This window comes from Nymphaea colorata, chromosome 3, assembly GCF_008831285.2.
Source record: "Nymphaea colorata isolate Beijing-Zhang1983 chromosome 3, ASM883128v2, whole genome shotgun sequence".
Classification (NCBI taxonomy): Eukaryota; Viridiplantae; Streptophyta; class Magnoliopsida; order Nymphaeales; family Nymphaeaceae; genus Nymphaea; species Nymphaea colorata.
Genome location: NC_045140.1, coordinates 10,754,334 through 10,769,706, shown reverse-complemented (window position 1 = coordinate 10,769,706; position 15,373 = coordinate 10,754,334). Strand labels below are relative to the sequence as shown.

The 15,373-nt window shown below is 37.4% G+C and overlaps 1 protein-coding gene across 1 annotated transcript; it reads left to right on the top strand.

Annotated features, from left to right (window-relative positions):
- The first annotated feature begins 3,490 nt into the window (after positions 1-3,490).
- LOC116251348 (ankyrin repeat-containing protein At5g02620-like) lies at positions 3,491-6,112 on the top strand. Its single transcript, XM_031625555.2, has 2 exons — positions 3,491-4,144; positions 5,322-6,112. Exons 1-2 carry the CDS (start codon positions 3,575-3,577, stop codon positions 6,078-6,080), a joined length of 1,329 nt encoding a protein of 442 aa, XP_031481415.1. The 5' UTR covers positions 3,491-3,574; the 3' UTR covers positions 6,081-6,112.
- Positions 6,113-15,373: the final 9,261 nt, after the last annotated feature.

Below are 15,373 nucleotides of genomic sequence, written 5' to 3'. Positions count from 1 at the left end.
ACTTAGTTTTAACTAGCTCGACACATGTTATAAGACAAGCAAGCTGACGGCTACCTTCGCATCCCTATATATATATATATATATATATATATATATATATATATATATATATATATATATATATATATATATAAAGAGAGAGAGAGAGAGAGAGAGAGAGAGAGAGAACTCAAACAATTATCTCCACGGACACTGTAGAGGAAAAGCAGGAAATTTTGGTTGAGGGGTACTCGTAAAGAGTTACCACCAAAATAAAATAAAATAAAAAAACATTAGGCCTACGTACTCAAATTGGACGACATTGTCTTGAGGAGATTCAGGTTAGAACGCCCCATGGCCAGCTGAATAGGGCGAAACTGCGGAAGGCACAGTTTAGTATCCGTGGAATCAAATGAGAAGGGGCTACAGTCAGGTCCCACACCAGGGTAGGGATGTACATGAGCCGAGTACAGCTGGAGTTCGGTCAGTTTGGACTCAACTCAACTCATATATTGCCTGACTTGAGATCCTGTAGAGGTTACAAGGTGAGCTCGAGCTCAACTCAATAGACCGAGTACTGGCTCGAGCTCGACTCCTTTAAGCTTGTTTACTAACTTCCCTTTTCTTCCCTAAGAACTTTACATTTGTTCTCGTTTTCTTTGATAATCAATATCTAAACTACCTTTTTTGAACTCCACATAGAGATCTGCTCTCTTCTACAAGAACTTTACATTTGTTCTTACCATCTTGTATTTCGAGGGCTTCCTGCCTTTCTAGGGAAGCCAGGTTATGGTGTCGGTATGCCTTTGCTCATTGTCACTCTTACTTCATACCAGTTATGGGTGTTTTCCAGCAAGCTCTTTCTGATTATCTCAACTTATGGGTGAGCTGTCTTTCATTGGATGGACTGACCTAATATCCCATTTGAACAATGTTTCCTTTGCCTTTGTCTCACGTGTTCTCTTCCCTCTCTTCAAATTCTTAGATCCTTCTATTTATAAGCAACCATTTACAGATTGTAGACAACTTGCAGGTAAATTGACCAAGGGTTTATGTTGAAGTCTATTGGGATGACTGTTGTCACCGCTGCAGATCTCTGTCGGTGGAATTAAAGCTGTGAAAATGAAAATCAAAACCTTCGCCGTCAGTAATTATGAAATTTTTATTTTGGCCTGTGTAAAAATTTTGAAAAATAATACTTTTTCCTTTGACAGTCAGTCCCCGGATTGTTTGCCCCTTCCAGCGCAAAAAAAATTCTGGCCCATGTGAAAGTCACTCTGCCCTTGGACCCTTTGGCCCTTCCAATAAAAAATTAATCTTCTCTTCACCCCTCATTTCAGAACCAAAAAGTATGACTTTGTATATATTCTCTGACTTCGTTAGTAACAATACGATCCATTGATATCTGGGCACAGGTTCATGCTGGACGTTGCTTCTCTGTAGTGCACCTCGCCTTTTATCTCCATTTATAGGCTTCATTAATCATCTGTGGTTGACCCGAGGCCATTTGCTTCTAATGCACACAACTCCCTGCTTCCCCTCCGAGTGCTGAACGTTGCCCCGCTAGCGTATTGGAAAAGCTGACAACCTGCTCTTGGGGTTTCGCTTGATTACTTACCTCTTCGCTGGGTGTGTCGCTCAGCCCTCAACTGGTGCATGAGACGGGGTGTCTCATTGCTGAATAGAAGACTAAGTCTCTGACCAAGGTGTGGTCTCCTTCGTCCTGTCATCAACAGCAGATTAATCATACCTCAGTTAGACGTTCTACCCACATCCGTAAACCAAACTCATTTTCAGTAGCTGACTTGAAGATTGGCTGTTGGAATGTACATGGCTGTTGGTGGCATTAGTAACGTTGAGTCCAGGGCCAAATCCTGGACCTTTGACATATATTGCGTCAGATCTGAGAGGTAATAAGTATTTGGAAAAATACAAATCAAAGCAACTACAAGTGCCGAAGTGCGTTTTTTGCCCATTTTCTTTCTCAAATTAAACCCTTAACTGCCACTGCTCGCAACAGGGCATCATCAAGATGGCATTAATAGGTGGACCAAATCATGAGGCCCAAGCTGGCCCAACCATATACAATAAAGTATAAACAATATGAGCCAACTTCTAGCATCAGTGGGACTCGCAATCAGTACATCCCCTATAATTCATTTTTGTGTCCATATTGGAAAAGGACGCGTCAATAATGGGATTCATCTTCAGAACTCTGCACTTTCCCATTACAGCTTCAGATGGCATTGCTCCTATGAACAGAACCATAGGTTTTTTGGTGACGCTGTAAATTTGCTTAAATAAAAACTTACCTAGCTACGCCCACGATAGAGAGAACACAATCTCCCTGTATGTTTCTTCGTTGCTCTTTTTTTTTTTTATGAATAGAGGTTCGACTCATAGGTTGTTTATTTGCTTGGAAAGGAGTCACTTGTTTACAGCATGAATAGATTCATCTTCCATTATATATATTGGTTACATGATGTCCCCATTTGAATGTGACAAGCTTAGCAAGATTGGAGACCCTTTAATGATCGGTGGGTATTGGCTTCCTTATGGACTTCTCGTCAAATGTGGGGTGTTTTGACCCGGGGCGAATAACTTGACCGGATTTAAGATCCTTGGTCCCTCCCTTCGCATTTTCTCGAGGCTGTTTAGCATGCCAAGCAGACTATTTCTTCTAAAAGACTAAATTTTTTAGTAGGATAACGATTCAAAAATAGCGAATGGCAACAGATGTCACTGCCAACGGCTACAGCATGTCGGCAAAAAGTCCACATGGGCCACCGAGAAGGGTCCAAATGCATCTATCATAAGGATTCTTGGGTGTGGGCTTTCACACGAGCTAGGCCGCCATGGATCCATTGTATGACGCAAACACCTTTGGTCAAAGCTTTGAAATCTAAGTTTGAGAATATTTCGCCCACTTTGAATTGTCGCCGGTCAAATTTTGGACTACGCCAGGTATATACGTATCTATAAGGCAAATTAAATGTACTAAGTTGAAACATTTTTCCTTTTTTGACGGCTTGAAGCATGGTAGTTGAAGAAATAATTGGTTGGTTATCCGAAGTTGATATCTTCTCATACCCAGGTATATTAGTCAAAATTGAGGACATATACATTAACCAAACCTTTTCCCACTAGGAGGCATATATAAATATATAAATTTGAAGATTCTGGTCATCTGATGTAGTGGGAAGAAAGAAATGGGACATTCCATCAGTGCAAGCTTTTGTTATATTTCACAATCCAAAGTCAAGTGGACAAATCAGTTTGGAGACGAACTTTCAACCTGAAAGAATGATGTCATTTCCAAAATAAGTCTTGAAATATCCGTATTAGCCCAAAGGACCGCGTAAGTCCGTATGCTTAATTTCTGTATTCGAGCTCTATACCTTTACATGGTTTATGAGCATTGAGTTTAGAGATTGACTAGCTACCTCTGGAAATGTTTTATAAACCGAGGCAGCGACATGCCTTTTTACGCCTTCACATCCCTACATTGAGAGAGAGGTTTACCCTCTTCTTTGATTTGTAAGGTTGTTCTAAGCCTCTGATCAGGGTCTGCCTAACCCCTCAAAAAAGGGGGATAATGGATCCTAGGTTGTACGAGTGTGCTTTGGTTGGAGATATGTTTAGGCTGAGACAATTGATCTCAGGAGATGAGCATATACTGGAAAGATCAGAAACAGCAAATTCGAATGGCAACAATATCTTACATATAGCAGCCATCTACGGGCACGTCCACTTTGCTCGTGAAGTACTGAGTGCAAAGCCGGAGCTGTCAAGCGATTTGAATGAAGCAGGGTTCTCCCCACTTCATTTGGCTGCAGCCAAGGGGCACTTGGGCATCGTCAAGTTGTTGCTGGCCGTAGATCCCGACCTCTCTTGTTTGAAGGACAAGCATGGCCGACTTCCGGCACATACTGCAGCCATGAAGGGCAGAGTGGATGTGCTGAACGAGATCATGTCTGTCAACCCCTGGTGCCTCCAGGAAAAAACTGATAGAGGAGAAACCGTCTTGCATTTGAGCGTGAAGGAGAACAGGATAGGAGTCGTGGAGTTCTTGATGTCATTGCAGGAGGTCAAAAATATGGTCAATGAGGAAGATTGCTGCGGCAATACCGCTTTGCATTTGGCAGCGGCAAGAAACCGAAGAGAGGTAAAAGGAAATCTGTCATTGCACCGGAAACTGTGTAACCTAGTTTTCTTTGGTTTGGTTAGTTCATTATTTTCAGCTTTTGCCCGGAAGCTGGTCACCCTTTGCCAGTATTATAAGACCGATATAGGTTTATATATTTTTCATATATTACAGATTTTAAAATCATTTTAAACATTTTAAAATGTTTTATACTTAAACTGTATTTGGCAGCAAACTGATCAAACACCAATATTGCTACCTACAACACTTCTGATAACAAACGGTTGACCTTTTAATTCTTACCTACAAATAGAGGGGATGAGGAACTTTTCCAACAAGAAAAATTTAAGTTGCTCTCACCATATAAACCAAGTCAGAGATAAACTTCTGGTACGTAAAAATGGACAATGTAAACAACTTTTTACTCCTTGTTTCGCCAAGAATGAGCTCTCATTCTTGGGGATCGAGATTAAAAAGATAATGTTGGGTGGATGGTAGTTCAAAAAATTATTTTGACAAGTATTTATTTAGGAGTCATCATTCAATCGCCATAGTGTAATCGGTAAGGCTGACATGCTCGTGCCTGATCATCATTTCAATTTAGGCCAGTGAATATTATTTTTTCGGTAAACATTATTAGGATCAACATAATTTGACGGATGAAATTTACATGGTTTGAATGGCTATAAGTAAAACCATTAATGGAGAAATCATGTTTATATTGATTCTGTTTATGTTTAATGTTTTTTTTCGCATATTTCAGAGCAAAAACTTGAAGTTTAAAAGCCGACATTTGTCAAAGCGATCGACAAAGACATACATGTTTCATGATATGTAAGAGACGAACAATGCATTAAACACAAATTATCTTTCCTGATACTAGTTTCTCGATTTTAAATACATATTGTAGGCAGCACGTATGTGCCATGGATATAAACCAGTCTTATCGGGCTCCATATATGGTTTAGATGACCAAATTTGAATCTATATATGGAAGTAGACAGTTTGGTAACCCGACAATTATGTTAGACTGATCTGGATCGGTTTCAGAAATTTAAGCCCAAAAGTGAATCTGAGTCTGAATAGGATTGAGGAAGATCTAACAGATTAAGTCGGATCCAGTAAGATATCGGAAAACCTTTATGTGCCTGCCTCTATGTCAAAGTCAAACAATTAAATCGGAGGTGTTTAATTGCAGGTAACTAGAATTCTTATCAGCAATAGTCACGTGGACCTGAACGCCTCGAATAAGTACAACGTCACTCCACGTGAACTCCTTAACCGGCCACTAACGAGGGGCACAGGAAGCGAGGACGACGAAATGGTGAAGCTTCTCAGCCCTAGCGACGCGTCAGTGTCCATAGAGCCCGCTGTTGCGCCCTCCCACAATCCAGCGTCCATAGTACCCGCTCCCACTGATCACTCCATTGAAGCTAAAACAGGGCGAGCTTGGAAAGCACGGGCCAAGCTAGCAGACAACACGATCATAGTGGCTATCCTGATAGCGACAGTGACGTTCCAGGCGGCCCTAACACCTCCCGGTGGCTTTTGGCAAGACGACTCAGCTGATCTCACCATGAAAACATGCAAAGGGACCGCCGGCACCGCGGTTCTCTGTGCGACTACTTATGACCAATTCATGAGATTTGACAGTGCTGCTTTCCTGTCTTCCTTGTTTGTCATCTTCTTTCTGGTACTTTTGAAGTCTGCCGTATTTCCGGAACGCATCATGCTTGCTGGTTTAATATTGAATATCGTTTTGGCCATTGTGTATCTAGTTTTAGCATTTTACTATGCCATCAAAGCCACCAAACCATCAGGGAGTGATACAAGCGAGATATTTTTAAAACAACTCATGTGGCTTTGTATTGGATATTTCGGCGGTCTATTACTTCTTTCCCCCTGTATTATCGCTGCCACATATTTCAAACGCAAGCTATGTTCGCCTGGGACTTAGATGATGCCAATTTCAGCTCCTCCCGTTCTGTTCAAAACCTGATATGCATTTAACTGCTAAAAGGTTCAAGTTTATTGGAACAACTGGAGTACATGGAGAACCGTCCGCTGCCACCATGTTTGTGGAAGCTACCACCACTTAATTTGTCCTCGGAATCAAACACTCATTATTTTACTTTAAGAATAAATGAGTTGTAAATTCCAATCGTCATCGGTGTACCAAGTCCTTATTCATCATAGGACAATAAAAGGAAGAAACTTTGCAATACTGTACATATTTTGAAAATCAATATAGTATGGGAAAAAAAGTAAAGATTTGGTGTTGAAATGTGAAAATATTAAGATTTAGAAGCTTCTTGGAGATATACTTTGGAATAATTCAAAACAATATTGTCTATGTGTGCTAATTCTATATACTTAAGAAAAAGATAGATGATTCCTACCATAACATATATATCTATGAGCAATGAAAATGAAAAAGAAAAACTTTTCGAAAATTGATTGGACCAAATCATCATCTAGTGAGTCACTCAGGAATATACTGAAAATCTTGGTGAGTTATGGGGACACAAAAGAAATCACAAAGTGAAAGGGGTTAGGGGCGGCATTAAAGATAAAGATACAATAATTGAGAGAGAAAGAAAGAGATTAAATGACGGGAAGGGAGACAAAAAAGAAAGGAAAATAGAGATAAGAGAGACAGAGAGAGAGAGAGAGTAGTTAGTATAGGGAAAGAGTAATAATGAAAAAGAAAAATAGAGCGAGAAAGAGATTAGTCAAAACATGATGGCCATGCTTTTCTTGTCATGCTCTTGGAGCTTCAAAGCAAATTCTTAATTTGAGACAAACTTTAAGACCTTTATCAGCTTGTTATGAAAGAATGAGAAAATAAAATTTCAAAAAAAAAAAAAATTACACATCTTAAAACAAGGTTTGAGAGAGAGATGATTCTGATGGGTTGGGGACGAGTTCCGCGAGTCGACCGCAAGCTTCAAAGGTCTCTTTTTGCTAGAGATGAAGGTTTAGATGAATAGCAAAAATGTCAAACTATAAGGGATGAAGAGAAACGGAGGGAGAGGTTGAAGGAGGAAAGGAACAAAGCTAGAGGAGAGAAATGAGGGGTATGTATCAAGGAAGGAAGCTCAATTTGAGGTCAAGGGCATAGTAGTCTATATTTTAAGATTTTCTAGTCATTACTACCTTAAAAATAACATAATTACATCAAAAATAGGGGTTACCAAAGCTAAGGGCATGCTGCCCCTTAGGCCCAGCAGCCTTGGCCTGGCTAAGTGGCAGACAAAAAAAGTCGTAATGGCCAGCGCCAGGCTTCCGCTCATCCCACAAGTGCGACCTTGCCAGGAAGTATAGGAGCTGGCCAAGCCAAGCTAAGCTACATATAGAGAAACAGTTTCCTGGAGGTGTTTTGGAAAAAATAAGGGTATTTTGGAAAAAAACAAATGATATTTCGAGTAGGAACTACAACTTCTTGGGGAAATAAGCACTATACCAAAATCTTTGGGTCTGGCAAGGTTCCTGGACAGGATTTTGATTGAAAATAGTTACATATCATCATTCATTCACCTGCACAATAAAATGTAAATAAAAACTACATCATTTATTATTGAAACTAAATAATGACTCAAATAAACACTAACATAAAAAGATGCAACAAAATACTTTACCTATTGCAGTTGTGCTCTAAAACTTTTCATTTTGTAAAAAGCATCAATAATATCATTCAAATCAAACATTTGAGCAATTTCTATTTCAATCTACAAAAGTAGACAATCTGCAAAGAATTTCCCTCCATTTTTATATGCAATCTTCTTTTAATAAGTTTCATAGCAGAGAATGCGCTTTCTGTGGTTATAGTGAAGATAAGAGGCGTTAGAATGAAACTAAGCAATCAGTATATGTAAGATATTCTTCATGTTTTCCACTACGTATCAATGCTTGATATACATTTGATAGTGTACCCAAATTTTAAAAGCTTGGATGATGACAAATATCATTCTTATAATGTCTCAACTGATAATTCAAACCCATAAAATTTGAGTCTAGAAAATCTTCAGGATAAAACTTCTGTGCAAGAGTGTATGCATCTCATACATTAAGCAACTCATATTGATCTCTAGGGTCGAATGTTGACATTAAATGAAGTTTTTCCATAGGATTCTCATATAATCTATTGGTTAATTCTACCAGATGAGAATCAATGGTAGCAATAAAAATATCAACAAGATAATGATGTCTCACTGTAATAAAATTATGTTCACAACGAGAACGTGATCCTCTGACAAAATATTGGGCACCCATATCTGGAATAGGGATATCTTGTGCCATAAAAAATGCCCCTATAGTATCTATAAATGAATCCCAACCAGTCTTTCTAAGTTATCATAGAAACTTTTTTGAATTACGAACCATAGTCATTGCATTTAAATTGTTCTATATTTGCCTTTACAATGTGTAACAAAGAGTATCACTCTGTGCCAAAATTTCTTGTACCAAGTGCAAAATAAATACAAAGTCAAATGATGTGATCATGTTATAAGCTAAATTACTTTCACCTTATATTTGATATGTTGATACATTGTCGCTCAAATTACCCATGATTAATATATGCTCACCTAACTTCATCTCTCTCATTTACTAGTATCTACCATATAGGACATTGCAACCCTGGATCATGCATGATGTTTTCTATATTTTGAATTTTTGAATACTTAAGAGGTGGAGAATCTGAGTAAAAAAGAACAACATCATCAAGAGCTTTCTAAGTAGAACTACCAGCATTTTGGTTTTCTCCCTCTTAGTTTTCTCCCACTTGATCCATAACTTATTCTTTTTTTGAAACAATTTTGAATATTTTTCATCATCTTCTCAAAAAGCTAACACAAAAAACTGAAATTTAAAATAGAATAAGATTTAAACATATCGAAGAAACAACAGATAAAGAAGACTACATTCATATGTTGAACCTCTTGCATTTTGTAGGACAGTGAAAAGTTGTTTTCTCTCCTTCCTGCCTTGCCTTTCGGTTGTTTTCTCTCCTTCCTGCCTTGCCTTTCGATTACCATCAGTGGATAGGCCTTGCAAATATGGGTTGAGAGTCACCACCTAATCAAGTGACATTCAAATAAATCAGAATAAAGCAAAGAAATGCTTACCCACAAATTTTATGTCAAAATTTGTGGAAACCCCAAATATTTACCCAACATGAGTGCTCTTGAAGCAACCCTAAACCAAGAAAAGACACTACAACATAAAACTCTTTGCAGCCAAAGTTTCAGATATGGCCATGGTGTCACACATACATTTGACAAGATTTTAGCATATTAAACAAAAAAGGATTTGAAGGATCTCTGACGTATATTACGATATTACTCACACTATACATGCTTGGCTGCAATATTTCTATCGGGCTTGACAAGAAGTTTATCTAATAGACATAGATAGTCAGTGGTAATCTACATGGTGCTCATAAAAGGAAGATGCCAAATCATCTAACATCAATAAGAAGAAAAGGAAAGGAAAAAGACAAATGGGTGCAACTAAATAGTCAGATGAAGGCTAGTTGTACAAGACCAAACCAAACAAAGTTTCCAAGATCACTTTTTTTAAGACGAGAATAGATATGATTCTTATCCCAGTTGAAATTATTAATGTTTGTCATCACTTTTCTAAAAGTTAGCTCCTCCTAGATGTCCTAGCGCAGCAGGCCCATCTTGCCTCAGATCTACAACTTACAAGCTTCTCCAGCAATGGCTTACCTTGTTGTTGTAGTATGACTACTTAACAAGAGAGATATAACATTTTCAATTGTTTTTCTATATTCTATACATTTTTAGTTACCTTTTTATTATTCTATCCTTCTTTAATTTTTTTCTACCTTCAATATTTTTCTCCTAAATTTTCTTGAAACCTAGATCATCACAACATTTTTCCTTTCATGCAGAGTTCAATATTCATAATTATGAACAAAACTAGCAAAGAGTGACTTGCAAATGTATGTTTTTCAGAGCTAAAATTTTCAGATTTAGGCTTATTTGAATGGTGAAGTGGAGGGAACATATGTGAGGGATATTTTCTCTCTCAATCTTACACAAGTAAATCAGTCAGGTTCCCCATAATTCATCAAAACATGAAGTTTTCTCTCAAATTTATGTCTCAGAAAGGTTGGAAGAAGATCTTAGATGTGCTCGAGGTGTTAGGGAAGAAAAACACTGTGTTCTTTGAACACATAATTTTGAAAAAAGACATGCTCTGAAAACAGTATTTTATGTTGTTTTTGGTTCAGCAACACGTATGCAATGAGATTATTGATGTTATTTCTAAATCCAGCAACCAACCGAATGCTAGATATAATTACATGTATTCTTCGAACATGCATTTCAAGAACATGCAGGTGTCCTATACCCTCTTATGAATATAAATGATTAAGATATGTTTTCAAGATTTCGATGTACTTCCAATATGAAGTATTCATCTCTCCAACAAGTAAACATCATAGGGTTTATGTGCATTCATTTCATAATTTCTTGCTCGTTCAAGGAACATGGCACCTCAGAGTAAACATTATTCCCTTACAGAAAAGCTAATCTCTATGAGAGCAGTTCACGATCAGAAAAAATGGCAGAAATTCACAGCAACCGTAAGATAAACATGTATAGTCAGAACTTGGCACAATAAATACATAGTTAAGAGCAACACAATACATCAGTGAATGATCAAGGTTAAAGTATGTGCATAAAAGAAACCCAGATGACCATAGCGATACAATGGAGAGAGAACAACTCACAGATTCTGCAAAAAAGATCAACGAACAGAATCATCCTCGAAACAACCGAGAAAAGAAATACTGATCAACAGAGTGAAGGATCACATTCACAGGAGAAGAATTTGATTATGGGCTTCTTACTATATTCTTCTTCCGCTTCTCGTGATTGGGGACCACTGTGTCTGCCTGTGTCCTTTTTCCTCACGTTCTTCTCTTGCCTCTTCTCTTCCGACCTGCTTCCTGCAACCGTCCTCAGTGCTCTCTCTGTCTCTCATGCTCCCTTTCTCACTCTTTCATTCTATTTCTCTATCTCCCTCCCTTTGTCTCTCGTTCTCTCCCTCGCACTCTCTTCCTACAGTGGCACAACCCTACGTTTTTCCCCTTTTCGACATTTCGAAATGGGGCAAACAAAAGGCGGCAAGCTGATTTTGTGGGTTGGATCCAGGTGGAGCCAAACTAAACTCAAATCCAAATACTACATGGCCGAACTAAAAATTTTCAATTTTTTTAGTAGTTTTTTTTTTCAGTTCGCTGGGGTGGGCCAGGGCCCAGGCGGCCCCCTGGCTCCGCCCCTGGGTGGCACCTCTAGTTCATGATCAGTTTGTGGCATAGGCATCAATGTGAGATTGGCTACAAAAATAAGGTTCTTATGTGCATCTGGCTAGTTTCGTTATTAAGTTACACATCCAGCATGTTCTTTCCAGATGATTCAGATGATGGACTATCCCCTTCTTCTTGTTCATGTAGGTCGATGATAGACTTTTCATCATGGATTGGTATCTACTCTTGTTCATAAAGGTGGATGGTGGTGAATTCACTGAAATGTTAAACTATATAGGACCACTCCATCTATTATAGACATTTGATAAAATCCAACAATACTGAATCCAACATAGTAGCATAATAAACCTCAACTATACTAATTACATGAAACATCGCATCAGCAACCTATTTAAAAAAGAAAACCAGGGGAAAAAGCTTGAACTTTAAAATGTGGTTGAGGGCCTGAGGTTGACAGGCATACTGTTGCTTAAGGTGCCACGTTGTGCGTCTGGTGGTATCTCAAAGTCCAATTCTGGGATCTAAAAAGATAAAGTAGATAGCAACAGCAATTTGAAAATCTAATGGCTCGATTACTATATATAAGTAGACACCACAAATCTAGCATTCATGCCCAAGATGAAAATAAGAATGGTGTCTCATAATAACTAAAGTAGGAAAGGGGACCGCAATGACAAGACACAACAAACGTCTTCTATGTCTGCGAGAACAATGAAAGCAGAAGGAAGAAAGATTATCACATTGTGATCAAGCATTTTAATCTAGAAAGTCATCTCTTCATTCTATTGGAAACAATACTTTTCTGCAACCCACTTTTATTCACTGCACAAATGTCACCCAGTAGCTACAGCATGAGCACGTTCTTAACATGTCAATTTAGTTGTCATATTTTACTAGTTGGCATTATCACGTGGCCCATAGGAAGAACCATGAACTATATTTTTTCTAACAAACTGAATTCATCTTTTACATACATACATTTAGAAATTAGAAGTAGCAACACTTAGTTCTTTCCCAATTAGAAATGGAGGAATTGAAGATTGAGGATGTACACCTTGACTGTTAAAAGCGAAATGGTCTTCTGCCAGCAACTTATAAGCAATAAGTATTATAAGAAAACATAAACATGCACCAAATTGAACAATACATGAATTATAAGTATCTTTCCTAAGAGAAGGAAAAGCAACACCAGCCTTGTCTTTGAATTTCATTGGAGTTGAACTTGTTGGGCATCTGCATCATAGAATCATTGATCCCCAATGTCCTGAACATAATCTTTGATACCTATATATTACATCTCTACCTCCAATTGTCATAGATTTAATGACATGTGTACTAAAGTTGTCAATGCAGTTGAAACACCAAGCAATCATTTAAAAATTGGATTCAATATCAAGCTCTTCTTGAAGATAAAATATGCAGAAATGGAACTCACCTAGCTAAAGCCATTTGATACCATGAACATGGAACAGCATGTCTCACATTCTACCTTAATGCTAAAGGAAGCTTCATTAACTTTACCTTGACTAAAAGTACATATCAACAAGAAAATTGAAGGTCCCTAGAGGGATACTTCTGAATATGTGAATTCAGTCTTGCTATCCACATTGAGGATAAAGGCATTCTGCAGGCCAGACTTCTTTCTCTCTCTCTCTCTCTCTCTCTCTCTCTCTCTCTCTCTCTCTGTGTGTGTGTGTGTGTGTGTCTTTAAACAATCTTTAGCTCATGGTGTTTGAACAAGCTCATGGTGTAAGTAGATCAACATAATTTTTGTTCAGAGACCACCTTTTTTATGATAAATAAATTGTGCATTTGGGTTATGTTTCCTTTGCACATTATTGGGACAAATTTATTTTTTTTCATTGTGGATTCTTTTTCTCTAATTGTTGAATATGTCTAAGTTCATGCAAATATTCAACCCTCTGCTGCAAAGCTCATGTAATTGTGTTCAAGGCATTTATTGCAAGTTTGGGTTGCAATAGAAGTTCGTGAATTTGTTCCTGCTTTTAGTGCAACTTTCATTGTAGACATGCTAGGTTACCTCTCTTTTCCTACTGATACCACAAAACCTTGTTGCCATGCATAGAGTTTTTAGTTTATAGCAGTGACTTCCTAGTTAAATTGAAAAACACTCCACATGTGTGTTTAGATTCGGGTGGCAGATATACAATGTGAATGCACAAAAGAATGATACTTGCTAATCTAACTAGTTTTCACACCATTCATTTTCATTTTTAATATTTCCCAATCATTCTTCCCACTATTCACCTTGTGGGTGTGATATTGCACTCAAATATTATGAATCTATAAAAGAAGAATATTTTTTCAATGTGTAAATAAGATCTTAACATCAACAGTCTAAACTTTTTTAGCTTCTAAAAGCATGCCCAAGCAACATAATTGCTATGAAAATTTCCAATGCTCATATTCTAATCTTTTGGTAGCAAACTATTTCTGAAAGTTGTGACTCCATAAAATATCACCTTTTGATCTGTAGGGTCCATCACCCAAATTTTCAATCTTGAACACGGTCAGAATAATGAGACAAGTAAATAAAAACAGGCAGCTGATATTACAGTACTACATCATAATACCATTTTCAACCATCTTCAAGCTCTAATGCAGCCTGAAAAGTTTAGCTATAAGTAGAAAGGAAGAATGTTTCTTTCAGCAAGATTGATGCACCAACATGCTCACTCTCTTAAGTCATCGAAACTACAGAACATAGTGAAAATGCTCAATTAGGTAGAATAATAAATTCATGATCATGACAATGATTGCATATAGTTCTCATCTTTGAAACTTGGATGAAAGCCATGATTTATCTAGTAAGATTGAACGCACAGAGGAAATGCTTAAGAGATGAGATAACAAAGAACATGCAAATTTATGGTTGCTCAAAGACTCCCCCCCCACCCCACTAGATTTTTCAAAACTTGAATGAAAACCAAGTTTTCATTGAAACCAAATTTCGTGTCCTAAACAGTGGAAAAATGACCTTTTGAAGGCAAAACGTCATTTCTCCCCTGAAACCCAATTTTGGTTGGGTTGCCAAACACGGTTTAGATCTTTTGCATGAAGTAGAAAAAATTTTGACAACCTGAATAATATTCCAAAAAAAAAGGTAGTTATAGGTTGATGTTTAGCAACAACAACTAGTTCCAATTGGAGTTGATGTGCAAAACAATGACTATAATATGCAGACTCATTCACATTCAATATAAGAGCCTTTAGTCCATTAAATGCTCCTTTCATATGCTTTCCTCCATCATAACCTTGTCCACACAAACTTGATATATTCCATCCATGTTTACAAAATGTTTCTTCCACTGCCACCTTTAATGACATGGCACTTGTCTTAAGAACATCTACAAGGGAAGGAAATCTCTAAACCACTTGACCCTTTTCATTAACAAATTATAACATAAAAGCGATTTATTCTTTAGTTGATATATCTCGAAAACCATCAATCAATAGAAAAAGTAAAGTAGGTCCAATTTCCTTCATAATAGCATTTGTAATTTCCATCACACAGTCTCTTGCAATATCTTTTCGTGTATCAAGAGATGTCAACTTGACTACTGATCTTTGCAACATATTTCAATATCTCGATAAAGTTTTCTTTATTAAAAGATGATTCACTTTCGTATTGTCCGCAAAATGGCAATCTTTGTTTTAACAAGATTCTTATTACATTGGTAGTTGCCCAAAGACGAGTTTATATCCATGTTTTTGTTGGTCACTTTGCTTTTGAAGCATCGTATTGATATTTTTTCTTGATGCATTAGGTTTTGACACTTCATTTGTGCTACATTATAATAACTGTTAGGACCCCCAATATGTAAATCAAATCTCTTTTTCTCATTCCAATTTCTAAACCCTTCAAATAAAAATTCCTCTGTAACAAATCTATCAGTATGTTTTGGTTCAAGAAGGTAGAAATATTGGCAATA

What these genes read in the sequence shown, in the direction of transcription:
- LOC116251348 (XM_031625555.2), top strand. Translation starts at nt 3,575, where the DNA reads ATGGATCCTAGGTTGTACGAGTGTGCTTTGGTTGGAGATATGTTTAGG. An exon ending in CGGCAAGAAACCGAAGAGAG is followed by an intron (nt 4,145 to 5,321) that starts GTAAAAGGAAAT and finishes GTTTAATTGCAG; the next exon opens with GTAACTAGAATTCTTATCAG.